This window comes from Denticeps clupeoides, chromosome 1 (genome assembly GCF_900700375.1).
Source record: "Denticeps clupeoides chromosome 1, fDenClu1.1, whole genome shotgun sequence".
Classification (NCBI taxonomy): Eukaryota; Metazoa; Chordata; class Actinopteri; order Clupeiformes; family Denticipitidae; genus Denticeps; species Denticeps clupeoides.
In genome coordinates, this window is record NC_041707.1 from 2,824,210 (window position 1) to 2,841,989 (window position 17,780).

Sequence of the window (17,780 nt, forward strand, 5' to 3'; positions counted from 1 at the left end):
TTGTGCGTGTCTGTTGTGAATCAAGGACGTCAGTGTTGAGTAGTGTGCATGTGAAAGAATGTAGTGAGTGTGCGTGTGTGTTTGGAGTGTGAGTGAGAGAATGTGATGTGAGTGTGTAAGAATGTATATTATATGAGTGTGTGTGTGTGTGTGAAAGAAGCCCTGCTTTCAAGTAGATTTTTGTGTGAAAATAAGTTGATCTTCACAGTCACATCACTGTCTTATATCATGAATCACCAGATCAGTGTGTTGGTCAGGACTTGCCTCACTTGACTCTGCTCATCCAAAACCTTCCAAAGGAAAAAAAGGCAGATTACACACTGATGAAATGTGTGTGTGTGTGTGTATTACTGGTCTGATAACACAATGAACTCTTTGTCTATGTGAATGTAAACTGTTATGGTTGACCCACCGAGAGTGACTCCTCATCATGCTGACCCCTCACACACACACACAACCACCCACACACACACACACTCCCAACCCCCCACCCCCATGGCGCTTCATTCCTCTCTCGGTGGTTTTCCCTCCCTCCCTGTTTATCTCTTTCTGTCTGATTGCTCATTAACACGCTGCTATTTATGTGTAACTGAAGGTGTGTGTAAACGCTGCACTCTCGCAGCCTGAGTGTGTGTGTGTGTGTGTTTGTGTGAGTGAGCTGCATCCAGCTGTGCTTCAGTGTGATCGTCAGTAACCTCTACTCTCTTTTTGGACATCTGTGTGTGTGTGTGTGTGTGTCGGGTCCCTGAGGTAAGAAAACAGCTGTCTGTATGAAACGTTGTGTGTGTGTGTGTGAGAGAAAAGACTGAGAGGAACTTGCGTGTGTGTGTGAGAGCAGCATCGCCATGGAGAGCCTGGACTTTGAGAAGAAGCAGAAGCGCTACTGTATACGCTGGAAACACGCAGCTGTCATATGCTTGGTGGTCGTGGTTACGGGCGTCGGCGTGGGGCTGGGGGTGGGGCTTAGCAGACCCACTGTGGAGGGGAACCCGAACCCCACGGTCCCCCCGTCTCCTCCAGAAGACCGCGGCCCCTGCCGACCGTCCAACGACAGCAGCGGCGCGTGGACCCAGTTCCGTCTGCCCGACTTCATCGTCCCCGACCACTATGACCTCCACCTGGAGCCCCACCTGGAGACGGACATCTACACTGGAACGGTCTCCATCCACCTGCGCCTGAAGCAGCCAACCCGCCACCTATGGCTCCACATCCGGGAGACCTTCGTGACGGCGGTGCCGTCTCTCTCACGCCTGGTGTCCCCCAGCAGCAGGGAACGGCGCCGGTCCGACCGTCGTGGGGGTGAAGGGCTGCTTTCAGTACCTGCCTCAGGAGTACGTCGTCGTGGAGACCGAGGCAGAGCTGCAGGCCACAAGGCCCGATGAACACTACGTCCTCACGCTGCACTTCCAGGGCTGGCTCAACGGGTCCCTGGTGGGATTCTATCGGACCACCTACCAGGAAAACGGAGTCACCAAGTAAGGAACGCTGTGTGTTGGTCCGGGTGACTGTTGGTTAAGGGGACAAATTTCAGATCGGCAGAATGTCCAAAGCCCTCTTTACACCTATCACCATTTCTAGCCACTAGAGGACCATAGACAGGATCGGGGAACTTGTATTAATGTTAAATCATCTCACAAAGTCACATGATAGGGGGCCTTTTAAAAAATTATCAATTGATCAAAATGGACCTCTTTCTCCTCTTGATCATTGTGTGTGTGTGTGTGTGTGTGTGTGTCTTAATTGTGATCTGGGTCACTTAACAAACATGGGTACCATGTGACCTTGTTTTCTGGACTTCTTCCTTTCTGTAGGAAAATTGCTGCCACGGACCACGAACCGACTGATGCTCGGAAATCCTTCCCGTGTTTTGATGAGCCAAATAAAAAAGCCACGTACAAGATCTCCATCACACATGACCGTGCGTACAAGGCCCTGTCCAACATGCCGGAGGAGGTGGGGCTTGCAGATGCCCAGATAAATAAAGGTACAGCGACCTTCTCGAGCCTGCTGCATGGGTGACTCTCCTCTCCCTCTGTGTTTGTGTTTTTCTAGAGCACCGAATCACTGCCTGGCGACAAGATCAAAACCAGCTTCATGAACTCGGTGAAGATGAGCACCTACCTGGTGTGTTTTGCTGTGCACCAGTTTGAGTCTGTGGAGCGAATGTCAGCGCGAGGAGTTCCTGTAAGAACTCGACAAAACAAACTCAACTAACACAACCAACCAAAATCACTCAACAAGCACACTCAACTAAACACAATCTACTAACACAATTAAACACAATCTACTAACACACTTAATTAAACACAATCTTCGAACACACTCAACAAGTACAACCAACCAAAACCACTCAACAAGCACTGTTAAATATACACAATCTACTAACACACTCAACAAGTACAAGAACCAACCAAAACCCACTCACTCAACTAATCACAATCTACTAACACACTCAACAAGTCAAACCAACCAAAACCACTCAACTAAACACAATCAACTAACAAACTCAACAAGTACAACCAACCAAATCCACTCAACAACCACACTTGACTAAAACAACAATACTACAAACAACTAATCACAATCTCTAACACACTCAACAGTCAACAACAAAACACTCAACTAACACAATCAACTAACAAACTCAACAAGTACAACCAACCAAAACCACTCAACTAATCACAATCTACTAACACACTCAACAAGTACAACCAACCAAACACCACTCAACTAAACACAATCAACTACAAACTCAACGAAGTACAGACCACCAAATCCACTCAACAACCACACTTGACTAACACAATCTACTAACAAACTCAACAACTACAACCAACCAAAAACCACTCAACTAATCACAATCTACTAACACACTCAACAAGTACAACCAACCAAATCCACTCAACAAACACAATCAACTAACAAACTCAACAAGTACAACCAACCAAAACCAATCAACTAATCACAATCTACTAACACACTCAACAAGTACAACCAACCAAATCCACTCAATTAAACACAATCAACTAACAACACTCAACAAGAACAACCAACCAAATCCACTCAACAAGCACACTCAACTAAACACAATCAACTAACACACTCAACAAGTACAACCAACCAAAACCAATCAACTAATCACAATCTACTAACAGGGCCAGTGGCGCAATGGATAACGCGTCTGACTACGGATCAGAAGATTCTAGGTTCGACTCCTGGCTGGCTCGTGCATTTGTGTTCTTTTGGGGCAGTGGTGGCCTAGCGGTTAAGGAAGCGGCCCCGTAATCAGAAGGTTGCCGGTTCGAATCCCGATCCGCCAAGGTACCACTGAGGTGCCACTGAGGTACCACTGAGCAAAGCACCGTCCCCACCCAACTGCGCCCCGTGGCGCCGGTCATGGCTGCCCACTGCTCACTCAGGGTGATGGGTTAAATGGCAGAGGACAAATTTCACTGTGTGCACCGTGTGCTGTGCTGGCTGTGTATCACGTGTGACAATCACTTCACTTTAACTTTACTTTAACACACTCAACAAGTACAACTAACCAAATCCACTCAACTAAACACAATCAACTAACACACTCAACAAGTACAACCAACCAAATCCACTCAACTAATCACAATCTACTAACACACTCAACAAGTACAACCAACCAAAACCACTCAAATAAACACAATCAACTAACACACTCAACAAGTACAACCAACCAAATCCACTCAACTAAACACAATCAACTAACACACTCAACAAGTACAACCAACCAAATCCACTCAACTAAACACAATCAACTAACACACTCAACAAGTACAACCAACCAAATCCACTCAGCAAGCACACTCGTCTAAACACAATCTACTAGCACACTCAACAAGTACAACCAAACAAAACCACTCAACTAAACATAATCTACTAACACAATCAATTAAAGACAAACAACTAAAAACACTCATCAAGTGCAATCAACTGTGTTCAATTCTCTGTCCACAGCTGAGGATTTGGGTTCAGCCACTGCAGAAACACACAGCAGAGTATGCTGCTAACGTCACAAAGATCATCTTTGACCACTTCGAGGATTACTTCGGCATGAATTACTCCATCCCAAAGCTAGGTAGCATACCAAGATCATTTCTTTCTTTTCCAGAGGGTGGGATGTCTAGGTCTAGCAGTAAATGTTGGTCCAGAAAAAGTAAATGTTGTAGAGACATCCCATTAGGTTTGGGTGGTGTGGAAAAGTCCACATATCAGGGAATGGAACACGCTAACTGTAAAACTGTGTGGGTGTGACTTCTTGCAGACAAAATTGCCATACCAGACTTTGGCACAGGAGCAATGGAGAACTGGGGTCTGATCACCTACAGAGAGACCAACCTTCTGTTTGATGAGAGAGAGTCATCCTCCTACAACAAGCAGAGTGTGGCCAGTGTCATTGCTCATGAACTCGTCCACCAGGTCAGCCTAAGAACAATGTTTCCACAACCTCCTGAAAAACATTGGATCCTGGGTCAAACCCACTAATCTCCAGCTGGTAATAGCCTAGTGGGTGGGACACCTGCCTATGTACCAGAAGACCCAGGTTAAAACCCCACTTACTACCATTGTGTCCCTGAACAAGACACTTAACCTTGAGTGTCTCCAGGGGGAATGTCCCTGTCACTACTGATTGTATTGCTGTAAATGTAAATATAAAGATCTGACAATGATTATCACTGTAGCACAGAGATCTGTAGTCTCATGTCCACAGAGCTGTTCGTCTACAACGTTCTTCCTCACATGAACTCTTAAGTACATCACTAACCTCTAAATCTAAAAAATATACAACAACGTTTATTGCTTTATTGTCTCTAGAACATCTCTCACTGATCCAACTCAGCAGCAGGGTACAGAGTGGCTTGAAGAGTCTAGTTGAGATGTTCATCACAATACACAGTGGTTCTCATCTCACCTATACTTCTGTTCTATTGTTGTTCTGTTCCACTTCTGTTCCATTGTTGCTGATCTCTTGAGAACATTTTCTACAGGTTGCCCTTAGAGTTGGTAGTTTGGCCAAGTTGGTAGTTTGATTGGAAAAGCTGTTCCAATCAAAGTAGTAAAAGAGTGATCGTAATCTGTAAGGTCATGAAACCTCAGTCACACACACACTCTGATTGGACCAGAGATGATTATGTTCTACCTCGTGTCATGTGCATCTCAGGAGATAATATGAAATATAACACTGAGCCGTTATTGATCTGATGGTTTATGAGGCCCTTTGTTGTAATGGTTCTACTCAGCATTGTGAAGAACAGAGGCAGGCTGTGGACAACAGACAGTTTTATGGAATGGTCCAAGGTTACAACAGTCTGTAAAACACCATGTTATCTGTTATCACGTCACTTCCAGCTTCTCGGTTCGTCTTCTAAGAAAGATTGTAGGGTGCAGCCTTCTGGGAAACATTGGTCCGTTGAGTAATATCTGTATTTTATTTTTCTTCTCCCTGCATGGATTAAAAGAGAATAGGAGCAGGAGAGTCCGTCTTGATGGCGCGACTGGCGTAAACGTGTTTGTCGGGTGTCTGTCCTCACCTGTGCACTGTTGACCTGCAGTGGTTCGGGAACATTGTGACGATGGACTGGTGGGATGATCTGTGGTTAAATGAGGGCTTTGCCAGCTTCTTTGAGTATGTGGGTGTGGAGAAGGCTGAACCAGACTGGAACATGGTGAGATACGCCACATGACACCTGTACTGTTTAACTGGTACTATCAGATGAATATTCTGTGAGGACCGACCTTGCTGCAAGTGGAGCGTAGTATTCTTTATGAGGACATTATCTGATAAAGTAATATTTCATCCTGACCCCAGCGTGACATCATGCTCATCAGTGATGTACTTCCCGTCATGGTGGATGATGCCCTCCTGTCCTCACATCCGATCATTGTGGACGTATCAACTCCAGCAGAGATCACATCTGTGTTCGATGCGATATCCTACAGCAAGGTGAAAACACACACACTCACACACACACACACACACACACACACACAGCCTGTCACTGAAATGGCTCATATCAGCACGAATTCTGGAACTGATGTTCTACTGATGTTCATGTTTTCTGTCATTCTTGCTGTGCTGCTCCTGCTGCAGGGGGCATCCATTTTAAGAATGCTTGAAGAGTTGGTGGGCAGAGACACATTCAGAGATGGCTGCAGGGTAACACATGCACACACACACACACACACACACACACACACACACACACACATACACACACAGTGATACTGATGGACCCTCTCCTCTCCTGCAGAAATACCTGAAAGACTTCACCTTCCAGAATGCTAAGACGTCTGATTTCTGGGAAGCCCAGGCTGCGGTGTGTGTGTGTGTTTGTGTGTGTGTGTGTGTGTGTGGTGTGTGTGTGTGTGTGTGGGTGTGTGTGTGTGTGCCTGTGCGTGTGTTGGTGAAGGTGTTACGATTGTGTATGTAGGTGAGTGGACTGCCCGTGGCTGAGATAATGGATACGTGGACGAGGCAGATGGGCTACCCGCTGCTGGAGGTCACCGTGTCGGGGTCACAGGCCAAGCTGACCCAGAGACGCTTCCTGCTGGACCCCAACGCAGATCCCTCCACGCCGCCAGTTCCCCTGGGGTCGGTCACACTCCCCACAGCAGTGGTCAGGAGAAAAGCAACCTTGTTCGACTCATGTTTTGCATCCTGGATGTGTTGCAGCTATAAATGGACGATTCCTGTGATGTGGCAGGCGCCCAACTCCAACAAGAACTCGTCTCAGATCTTTAATAATCCAGTCCAGGTAGACAATATACCCAGAAGGCCCCTGGGTGATGGGGCTGTTTTGAAAGCTGCTCTTTCCTGTCTGCTCAGAGTTAATCCTGTCCGAATACAACCCTGCGACTGACGGACCTGTCAAAGTCAACAAGGACCACATGGGCCTTCTAAACCCCGCGTCAACCATGACGTCATCGGGTGAGTGGCATCACGGAGCAGCTCCTCTCCAATCACCTGGTACCATCCCAGCTTCTAGAACATGTCCTCAGTGTGAAATTCAGAACATGACTGGACCCCTCTTCTGCAGGTTGTTGATGCCACAGACCGCTGCAGCTACGTTGATGATGTGTTCGCTCTGGGGAGGTAATGATGTCCTTATCATTTTCATTCTCTTTTTTTTTTGTTGGCTGTAATGGACCATTTTCTCACCCCTGTGTCATCAGGGCCAACATGGTGGACTATGGACAGGAGGCCCTGAACCTGACCAAATACCTGACCAATGAGACTGAGTACATTGTGTGGGACCAGTATGATGTGCCGTCCTCCATCGCCTACATGACCGACATGTTGACTGATGACCCCCCTCTTTCCAAAATTCCAGGTCTTTACCAATTCCTGGAAATAACAGCAGGAGATTGACTGAAGGTGAAATTGAGTGTAACGGGGAGTTGATCTCTGCTTCTCTGTAGAAATTATTCAGGGGACACGTTGAAGCGATTGCTGCCAGCGTCGGCTGGAGTGACACAGGGACCCAGAAAACGCGGTAGGAGAAGGGGCGGGGCTTCCGCTGTTTACATAACACTGCAGCATCGGAAAAAAGAATTGACATCTCTGTTGTGTATATATGTGTGTGGTGTGTGTGTGTGTGTGTGTGTGTCCCACAGGCTTCTTCGTGAGACTGTGTTGCGTATTGCGTGTCAGATGGATGACCAGCAGACCCTGAAACAAGCATCTAGTATCTTCGACCAGTGACTGAAGGCTCTATTCCGTAATACAAAACACACGCCACTGTCTCCTCTGTGCCGAGGGGGGTCATGGGAATGTTCTGAAGGATCATGCTGCTGGTTGACTCCACTGATATCAGTGCTGATTGATCAGTAATGATGTAGGCCTCACCACCCTCTGATGCAAGGAGTGTCCCGGTGAACCTGCGCCTGCTGGTCTACCGATATGGGATGCGTACCGTGGGCACCAGGGAGAAGTGGGAGGTGATGTTTCAGCGGTATCAGCTGCTACCTTGGCCCAGGAGAAGGACAAGCTGCTGTACGGACTAGCATCTGTGGAGGATATCTCACTCCTAAACAGGTGGAGACTCGTGCTGGCAGTCTTTCTGTTTTACATGCTATTACGATGGATGTGCAGGATTTTCAACTTTGAAACAGGGGGTATTTCATCTGTGTGTGTGTATGTGTGTGTGTGTGTGTGTGTGTGTTTTCTTGTCAGGTTGCTAGAGGCCTGTAAAGATGAATCTGTGGTTCGCAGTCAGGACCTGTTCACTGTGGTCCGCTATGTCTCGCTTAACAAGTATGGGAAGCAAATGGCCTGGGATTGGACCACCCTCAACTGGGATTACCTGGTCAGCAGGTAAGTACTGGACACTTTTGTTTGTTGGTCTGAGGACATGTGTTGTGTGTTTGTGGATGTCTATGTATGTGTGTGGCTGTTTGTGGACATGATTTTATGTGTGGCAGATACATGTTGTGTGAATGTGTATGTTTGTTGTGGTTGTGTGTGTACGTGTGGATGTTTGTTGTGGTTGTGTGTACATGTGGATGTTCGTTGTGGTTGTGTGTGGACGTGTGTTGTATGTTGTGGTTGTGTGTGGACATATGTTGTGTGTTTGTGAATGTTTGTTGTGGTTGTGTGTGTAAGTGTGTATGTGTGTTGTGGTCGTGTGTGTACGTGTGTATGTGTGTTGTTGTCGTGTGTGTACGTGTGTATGTTTGTTGTGGTCGTGTGTGTATGTGTGTTGTGGGTGTGTGTGGACGCGTGTTGTATGTTGTGGTTGTGTGTGGACGTGTGTATGTTTGTTGTGGTTGTGTGTGTACGTGTGGTTGTGGTCGTGTGTGGACGTGTGTTGTATGTTGTGGTTGTGTGTGGACGTGTGTTGTGTGTTTGTATATGTTTGTTGTGGTCGTGTGTGTACGTGTGTATGTGTGTTGTGGGTGTGTGTGGACGTGTGTTGTATGTTGTGGTTGTGTGTAGACGTGTGTTGTGTGTTTGTATATGTTTGTTGTGGATGTGTGTGGACGTGTGTATGTTTGTTGTGTTCGTGTGTGTACGTGTGTATGTTTGTTGTGGTCGTGTGTGGACGCGTGTATGTGTTTTGTGGGTGTGTGTGGACGTGTGTATATGTTTGTTGTGGTCGTGTGTGTACGTGTGTATGTGTGTTGTGGGTGTGTGTGGACGTGTGTTGTGTGTTTGTATATGTTTGTTGTGGATGTGTGTGGACGTGTGTATGTTTGTTGTGTTCGTGTGTGTACGTGTGTATGTTTGTTGTGGTCATGTGTGGACGCGTGTATGTGTGTTGTGGGTGTGTGTGGACGTGTGTATATGTTTGTTGTGGTCGTGTGTGTACGTGTGTATGTGTGTTGTGGTTGTGTGTAGACGTGTGTTGTGTGTTTGTGTATGTTTGTTGTGTTCGTGTGTGGACGCGTGTATGTTTGTTGTGGTCGTGTGTGGACGCGTGTATGTGTGTTGTGGGTGTGTGTGGACGTGTGTATATGTTTGTTGTGGTCGTGTGTGGACGTGTGTATGTGTGTTGTGGGTGTGTGTGGACGTGTGTTGTGTGTTTGTATATGTTTGTTGTGGATGTGTGTGGACGTGTGTATGTTTGTTGTGTTCGTGTGTGGACGTGTGTATGTTTGTTGTGGATGTGTGTGGACGTGTGTATGTGTGTTGTGGGTGTGTGTGGACGTGTGTTGTGGGTGTGTGTGTGGACGTGTATATGTTTGTTGTGGATGTGTGTGGACGTGTGTATGTTTGTTGTGGACGTGTGTATGTGTGTTGTGGGTGTGTGTGGGACGTGTATATGTTTGTTGTGTTCGTGTGTGGACGTGTGTATGTTTGTTGTGGACGTGTATATGTTTGTTGTGGTCGTGTGTGTACGTGTGTTGTGGTTGTGTGTAGACGTGTGTTGTGTGTTTGTATATGTTTGTTGTGGATGTGTGTGGACGTGTGTATGTTTGTTGTGTTCGTGTATGTACGTGTATATGTTTGTTGTGGTCGTGTGTGGACGTGTGTATGTGTGTTGTGGGTGTGTGTGGACGTGTATATGTTTGTTGTGGTTGTGTGTGGACGTGTGTATGTTTGTTGTGGTTGTGTGTGGACGTGTGTATGTTTGTTGTGTTCGTGTGTGGACGTGTGTATGTTTGTTGTGGTCGTGTGTGTACGTGTGTATGTGTGTTGTGGTTGTGTGTAGACGTGTTTTGTGTGTTTGTATATGTTTGTTGTGGATGTGTGTGGACATGTGTGTTTGTTGTGGTCGTGTGTAACGCGTGTATGTGTGTTGTGGGTGTGTGTGGATGTGTATATGTTTGTTGTGGTCGTGTGTAACGCGTGTATGTGTGTTGTGGGTGTGTGTGGATGTGTATATGTTTGTTGTGGTCGTGTGTGGACGTGTGTTGTGGTTGTGTGTTTGTGGATGTTCAGGGTCATTTCTACACTTTTACTTGCAGATTCACCATCACAGACAGGAACCTTGGGCGCCTGCTGCAGCGGATCAGCACGTCCTTCAACAGTGAGCTGCAGCTGTGGCAGGTATCACCAGACGTCCTCGTCCACCGCAACAACGATACTTTACTCGTCTTTGGTTTCTGTATCTCCTGGTCACCCCTTTTTTTCCCCCAGATGGAACACTTCTTTGCTTTGACGCCCAACGCTGGGTGCGGGAGAGACACCTCGTAAACAGGCGCTAGAACGGTGAAGAACAACATGGAGTGGCTGAGTCAGAACAAAGAGGAAATCCGTGTCTGGCTGGACACCAACATGTCCAACTGATGACTCCACAATCAGCAGAATTATTTGTCCCCCATAAAGGTCACAGAGCCCATTTGACTACAGAGCCACTTCATGGGTCCCTCGACCTTTTACCTGTAATCGACATCGATGTCCATCCATCGTTCAGCAGACCTGATGGAACGATGATGTGTTCCATCTCTCCTGGTTTTTACGTTCTTCACACTGCCATCTCGCAGAAGATGGATTTATCTCTAGAGGCTTTGAGCTGCTTCTAATGTGAGGTGCTTTATCCAAAATAAAGACCGACTGGCTCACACACACAAACGGTGTCATTTTCTCTTTTCTTTTACTGGAATAAAAGCAGAGAGGAAGAACAGAATCATCTCCAGTCCGCGCTCTTCTAAAACGCCAGGACACCTCGGCCCACACCAGCCTCCGGTGAGAAATGGAACGGTTCCTGTAACTTGGCTGATGAGATTCGCGGCGCCGCGGGGACGTCGTGATGCCAGCACCCCACTTTACTGGTTTAGTGGCAGCTGGGAGATGGTCATGGGAAACCTGGCTACTGATGTTCAGGCGCTGTTGGGTTTGGCAGCGGAGCATCCCTAAGATGGCCCTCCGGAACCTGCGGCACACACACACATGGTGACAAAGAAAGAAAGTGCAGTGATTGTCACATGTGATGCACACGGTTGCACACAGTGAAATTTGTCCTCTGCATTTAATCCATCACCCTTGGTGAGCAGTGGGCAGCCATGACAGGCGCCCAGGGAGCAGTGTGTGGGGACGGTGCTTTGCTCAGTGGCACCTTGGCGGATCGGGATTCGAACCGGCAACCTTCTGATTACGGTGCCGCTTCCTAACCGCTAGGCCACCACTGCACCTCATGAACTCATGGCGGGGTGAGTTCGTGGAGGGGCCCTTACTTCTTGTTAGCAGCAACGTAGATGCAGGGGTTGTAGAAGGTGGAGGACTTGGCGAAGAGGGGGGCGATGATGGCCATGGGGGCGGGGATGGTTTTAGGGTCACTGAACGAGGCCCACAGACACACCATCGAGTATGGAGACCAGGCCACCAGGAACATGACGATCATCACTACGGACATCTGGACACACAGAGAGATTATGGCACAAACACACACACACACACACACTCCAGTCCATGTGTAATGCAGTAAATTAAAACACCTGTACCAACCAGTGACGTGCTGAAGCTGGATTTGAGTGTGTGTGTGTGTGTGTGTGTGTGTGTGTGTGTGGGGGGATACGCCGGTGTCTGCTGACCTTGGTGACATCCATCTGGTCAGACCAGTCCATGTTGATAGTGTCCAGGCTGTTGGTGGCCTTGTACCTCCTCACAGTGACAGAGACGTTGTAGTAGCAGTAGAACATGACGGACAGCGGAACCACAAAGTTCACGGCGATCACCGCCATGGTGTAGGATATGAAAGAGCTGAGGGTGCACATACACCTGTTATAATGGCTGGTAGTAGCCTAGCGGGTAACACACTCGCCTGTGAACCAGGAGACCCAGGTTCAAACCCCACTTACTACCATCGTGTCCCTGAGCAAGACACTTAACCCTGAGTGTCTCCAGGGGGGGACTGTCCCTGTAACTACTGGTTGTAAGGTGCTCTGGATAAGGGGGGGACTCTGTCACTGTCTCCAGGGCGGGACTGTCCCTGTAACTACTGGTTGTAAGTCGCTCTGGATAAGGGGGGGACTCTGTCACTGTCTCCAGGGGGGGACTGTCCCTGTAACTACTGGTTGTAAGGCGCTCTGGATAAGGGGGGGACTCTGTCACTGTCTCCAGGGGGGGACTGTCCCTGTAACTACTGGTTGTAAGGCGCTCTGGATAAGGGGGGGACTCTGACACTGTCTCCAGGGGGGGCTGTCCCTGTAACTACTGGTTGTAAGGTGCTCTGGATAAGGGGGGGACTCTGACACTGTCTCCAGGGGGGGGCTGTCCCTGTAACTACTGGTTGTAAGGTGCTCTGGATAAGGGGGGGACTCTGTCACTGTCTCCAGGGGGGGCTGTCCCTGTAACTACTGGTTGTAAGGCGCTCTGGATAAGGGCGTCTGGTAAATGTAAATGTAATGGGTGGCGGTAGCCTAGCAGATAACACACCCGCCTATGAACCAGGTTCAAACCCCACTTTCTACCATCTTGTCCCTGAGCAAGACAATTAACCCGGAGTGTCTCTAGGGGGACTGTCCCTGTCACTACTGACTGTACGGCACTCTGGATAAGGGCGTCTGGTAAATGGCGTACATTATAAACAGACACACACACTCACGCGTCATTGTTCCTCCAGTTGATGGTGCAGGTGGCGCCAGTTGGGTCGGGGGCATAACCTGCCCAGCCCACTGCAGGCATGGAGGACCAGAACACTGCATTTAGCCACGCCCCCACAATCATCGCAGTGTAGGAATGTGTTGTCATCTTCTGACCTGCGAACACACACACACACGTTTTCACACACATCACAAACACACTCTGCGTGTGTTGCGTGTGCGGCGTGACACTTTGGAAGTTCTGACCTACGTCAGGCCTGCAGATGGTCAGGTAACGGTCAATGGCCACCACAGTGAGGAGCCCGATGCTGGCCATGCCGAAGAAGATGTTCAGAGCTGCATAAATCTAACACACACACACACACACACACACACACACACACACACACACACACAGGATCAGCTTTCATAGATACACACAGAACCGCACAGGAATCAGGGTAAACACACCAGCGCTGAACCTTCACCTACTTCTCCAGGGTCCTCTGTTGTGTTTGGCTCGGCTGTTACACTGTGTGTGTGTGTGTGTGTGTGTGTGTGTATGTGATTGGCTGAGCTAGTGAGTGAAACACATCCAGAACTAATAAATACTCAGATCTCAGGCATTTTGTGTGTGCGTGTGTGTGTGTCAGAGGTGGGTACATTAACTCAGTTACGTTTACTCTACTTCTAGGTGTAGGTTTACAACGCCACACTTTTTACTTTTATTTTACTCTTACACCCGAATCTTTTTAAAACCATCACAGACTTTGTTTTTGCCGTGCAGTCACATGACCACGCACAAACTCATCGCGCAGACACGGAGTGAAGGATGCGGCCGTCTCCAGCGTCTCCAGCGTCTCCAGGTCCATGAGCCAAGGGGACCTTCTCACACCTGAGTAAAGTGTTCCTACCTGGCAGCCGGCGTAGCCGAACTTCCAGCTGCCGTGCAGGTCGGATGCTGCCGACATCGGTACCCGATCCCGGCGACGCCCACATCGGTGAGCGCCAGGTTGATGATGATGCAGTTGGTGGCGGTGCGGAGCTCCTTGAACTTCACGAACATCACGAGCACCACCAGGTTGCTTGACAAACTCACCACACCTGCACGCACAAATCGACAACCACCTGACATGATCGACAGAGTAGGGTGAGCGTTGAGAATAAAGATCTCCTCGCGACGTCTACATAACCAACGCCAAACACCTAGCAGGTCCCCAGGTTCTACATTACATGCGGTGATGAGGTATCCGGCGACGATGTTGTGCTCTGTTGGGAGAACGCACTCGTCCCCCCATAGACTCCAGATTCGGTCGACAGATTCATCGCTCCCACTCACTCGCACCAGGTACGAGCAGCGAGGCCGAGAGACGCCGTCCACGGAGCGTGCGAACGGGGAAATGCGGGGAGATTTGGGGGCTTTTGTCCCTCCTGGTTCAGAGAACTGAGGAGGCCCTTGTTTCAGGATTAATTTGGACACACACACACACACACACCACACACACACATTCCCCCCGTTCTCGCTGGTGGAACTGGGTGGTGGAACTGGGTCAGATTCTCTCGTCCTCCCACCCGGAACAATGAAAAATGCATTCAAGTCATAGTGAAGGCATATGGGTTAATTTCTCCATATCTGGGGAAATCAAACAGAACCTTCACTGATTGGATCAGCGTAGGGTTCTGAGGACTAATAATTGGCTGATTGATTTTCTATATCGGTTCCAATCATCTTATCCCAGAATACACACACACACACCAACAGAACGTCTCAAAATCTGGAACCACAGAGCCAGGCCAGTGAACCATCTTATTTCGACTCCCGCCAGTCCATGTGGTGGCGCTGCTACATTCTAACGGCCATGAAAGGGAACACGTGACGCAGCCGCGCTGCCCGGAAGCAGCGAGAATGTGCGGTCATGTGACTCTGTCTGAAAACGCCACGGTAAACGCTGAGAGTCGGATCGGGAGGTGAAGTTAGGTTTTCGTTTCACCGCGGACCTCCTGTGTGCTGCAGGTGGAGTAACGCTGGTGTAGTAATGGCGGATGTGAGTATCTCTGATCACTAACGAACTCGCCGCTGATGCGGAGAAGGTGAAACGCTGCAGCTTCTTCTTTTTATGTTGCAGGATCTGAGAAGGTTTTTATATAAACAGTTACCCAGGTACCGTATAGAAAAGCTCTCTGTCTGCGTGAAATGAGTGTCATTGTCTGTCTGTCCGTCCGTCTGTCTGTCTGCGTGAAAAGAGTGTCCTTCTCTGTCTGTCCGTCTGTCTGCGTGAAATGAGTGTCCTTCTCTCTCCATCTGTCTGCGTGAGATGAGTGTCTGTCACTGTCTGTCTATCTGTGTGAAATGATTGTCTCTGTCTTTCTGTCTGTCTGCGTGAAATGAGTGTCTCTCTCTGCCTGTCTGTGTGAAATGAGTGTCATTGTCTGTCTGTCCGTCCGTCTGTCTGTCTGCGTGAAAAGAGTGTCCTTCTCTGTCTGTCCGTCTGTCTGTGTGAAATGAGTGTCCTTCTCTGTCTGTCTGCATTAAATGATTACCTGCCTGTCTGTGTGAAATGATAATCTGTCTGTGTGAAAAGAGTGTCCTTCTCTGTCTGTCCGTCTGTCTGTGTGAAATGAGTGTCCTTCTCTGTCTGTCTGCATTAAATGATTACCTGCCTGTCTGTGTGAAATGATAATCTGTCTGTGTGAAAAGAGTGTCCTTCTCTGTCTGTCCGTCTGTCTGTGTGAAATGAGTGTCCTTCTCTGTCTGTCTGTCTGCGTGAAATGAGTGTCCTTCTCTGTCTGTCTGTCTGCATTAAATGATTACCTGCCTGTCTGTGTGAAATGATAATCTGTCTGTGTGAAATGAGTGTCCTTCTCTGTCTGTCTGTCTGCGTGAAATGAGTGTCCTTCTCTGTCTGTCTGTCTGCGTGAAATGAGTGTCCTTCTCTGTCTGTCTGTCTGCGTGAAATGAGTGTCCTTCTCTGTCTGCGTGAAATGAGTGTCCTTCTCTGTCTGCGTGAAATGAGTGTCCTTCTCTGTCTGCGTGAAATGAGTGTCCTTCTCTGTCTGCGTGAAATGAGTGTCCTTCTCTGTCTGTCTGACTGCGTGAAATGAGTGTCCTTCTCTGTCTGTCTGACTGCGTGAAATGAGTGTCCTTCTCTGTCTGTCCATCTGTCTGTGTGAAATGAGTGTCCTTCTCTGTCTGTCTGTCTGCATTAAATGATTACCTGCCTGTCTGTGTGAAATGATAATCTGTCTGTGTAAATGAGTGTCCTTCTCTGTCTGTCTGTCTGCGTGAAATGAGTGTCCTTCTCTGTCTGCGTGAAATGAGTGTCCTTCTCTGTCTGTCTGACTGCGTGAAATGAGTGTCCTTCTCTGTCTGTCTGTCTGCGTGAAATGATTGTCCCTGTCTGTCTGTCTGTCTGTCTGCGTGAAATGAATACCTGCCTGTCTGTGTGAAATGATAATCTGTCTGTCTGTCAGTGTGGAGGGGCTACATGCTATCGTGGGTGACGGACAGAGATGGAGTTCCGGTCATTAAAGGTAAAATCTCATCAGTTCAGTTCACCTGCTGCAGTGTCCGTGTGTGAGACAGATGCGCCTCATTTATTGGGAGGGGCAGAAGGCTGTAAGACTCTCCGCCCCCCTCTGCAGTCACTAATGACCCTGTACTGATGACCTCTTTAGTTGCCAATGACAACGCACCGGAGTATGCGCTGCGTCCCACCTTCCTGTCCACCTTCGCTCTCGCTACCGACCAAGGCAGTAAACTGGGACTGTCTAAGAACAAGAGCATCATCTGTTACTACAACACGTACCAGGTACTCACGCGCTACACGTCATCACATACTTACACACTACACGTCATCTGTTAATACAACCCGTATCACATACTTACACGCTACACGTCATCTGCTACTACAACCCGTATCACATACTCACACGCTACACGTGATCTGTTACTACAACCCGTATCACATACTTACACGTACACTTCATCTGTTACTACAACACGTACCAGGTACTCACGCGCTACACGTCATCACATACTTACACGCTACACGTCATCTGTTACTACAACCTGTATCACATACTCACACGCTACACGTCATCTGTTACTACATGTGCCATGTACTTGCATGCACTACTGATGCTATTTCATCTGTTTTTTTGTCGTCAGATTGTTCAGTTTAACAGGTTACCACTGGTCATTAGCTTCATCGCCAGCAGTAACGCCAACACAGGTAACACACACACGCTGATCCTCAGCTGCCTACGTAATGTAAGAGACTGGATTCATGACTTGAATCTTTTCACAATTTGATTGGTTGCTGCATCGCCTGGGATGTGATTGGCTGCCTCTTTCTGCAGGTTTAATCATCAGCCTGGAGAAGGAACTTGTTCCGCTGATCGACGAGCTCAGACACGTGGTGGAGGTGGCTTAGTTGTACAACACAACACTTTAGTTTTTTTAAGGACAGTTCATACCTGGACACACACATACAGGTCTTTGATGCTCCCTCATGAATGTAACCCTCTAGCTTATTGTCTTCTAATCAATAAAGTTTTGATGTTCATATACGATTTGAAATGATATTTTGATTAAATCAGGATTTGAGCGTAAAATAGGCACTGGACACAGGTGCTGACGGCTGTGCGAAAATATTATAATGCTCCTCTGGCCATCTGACATAATGAAAAGTGCATCTTATAGAGAAACACCTTGTTATTTACATATTTATTGTAAAATACATAGATTAATGAATGATCTTCTGACCAGTGTCCATAAACTCAGGAGT

The 17,780-nt window shown here is 48.0% G+C and overlaps 1 protein-coding gene, 1 long non-coding RNA gene, 1 other non-coding gene and 2 pseudogenes across 3 annotated transcripts; 3 read left to right on the forward strand and 2 right to left on the reverse strand.

The window, feature by feature from the left end:
• The first annotated feature begins 813 nt into the window (after nt 1-813).
• On the forward strand, nt 814-10,832 carry LOC114775567 (glutamyl aminopeptidase). The gene is given in 24 exon segments (XM_074933613.1): nt 814-1,265; nt 1,267-1,475; nt 1,812-1,953; nt 2,053-2,184; nt 3,988-4,108; nt 4,295-4,449; nt 5,583-5,696; nt 5,840-5,974; nt 6,122-6,187; nt 6,282-6,347; nt 6,462-6,622; nt 6,704-6,785; nt 6,859-6,957; nt 6,959-6,997; nt 7,068-7,123; nt 7,204-7,341; nt 7,343-7,361; nt 7,450-7,523; nt 7,645-7,791; nt 7,893-7,984; nt 7,987-8,065; nt 8,204-8,344; nt 10,438-10,519; nt 10,610-10,832. Coding segments are annotated over 24 exon segments (2,919 nt in total). The 5' UTR covers nt 814-845; the 3' UTR covers nt 10,760-10,832.
• On the forward strand, nt 3,155-3,227 carry trnar-acg (transfer RNA arginine (anticodon ACG)). The gene has a single exon. It is a non-coding gene; the product is annotated as a tRNA-Arg (tRNA).
• On the reverse strand, nt 5,177-6,324 carry LOC114775923 (uncharacterized). Its single transcript, XR_003745346.1, has 3 exons — nt 5,767-6,324; nt 5,562-5,686; nt 5,177-5,473 (listed from the first exon to the last, which is right to left on the reverse strand). It is a non-coding gene; the product is annotated as an uncharacterized LOC114775923 (long non-coding RNA).
• Nucleotides 10,833-11,238: 406 nt separating the features above from the next.
• LOC114774593 (visual pigment-like receptor peropsin) lies at nt 11,239-14,444 on the reverse strand (annotated as a pseudogene).
• A 666-nt stretch (nt 14,445-15,110) lies between these two features.
• On the forward strand, nt 15,111-17,562 carry LOC114775422 (ragulator complex protein LAMTOR3-like; annotated as a pseudogene).
• Nucleotides 17,563-17,780: the final 218 nt, after the last annotated feature.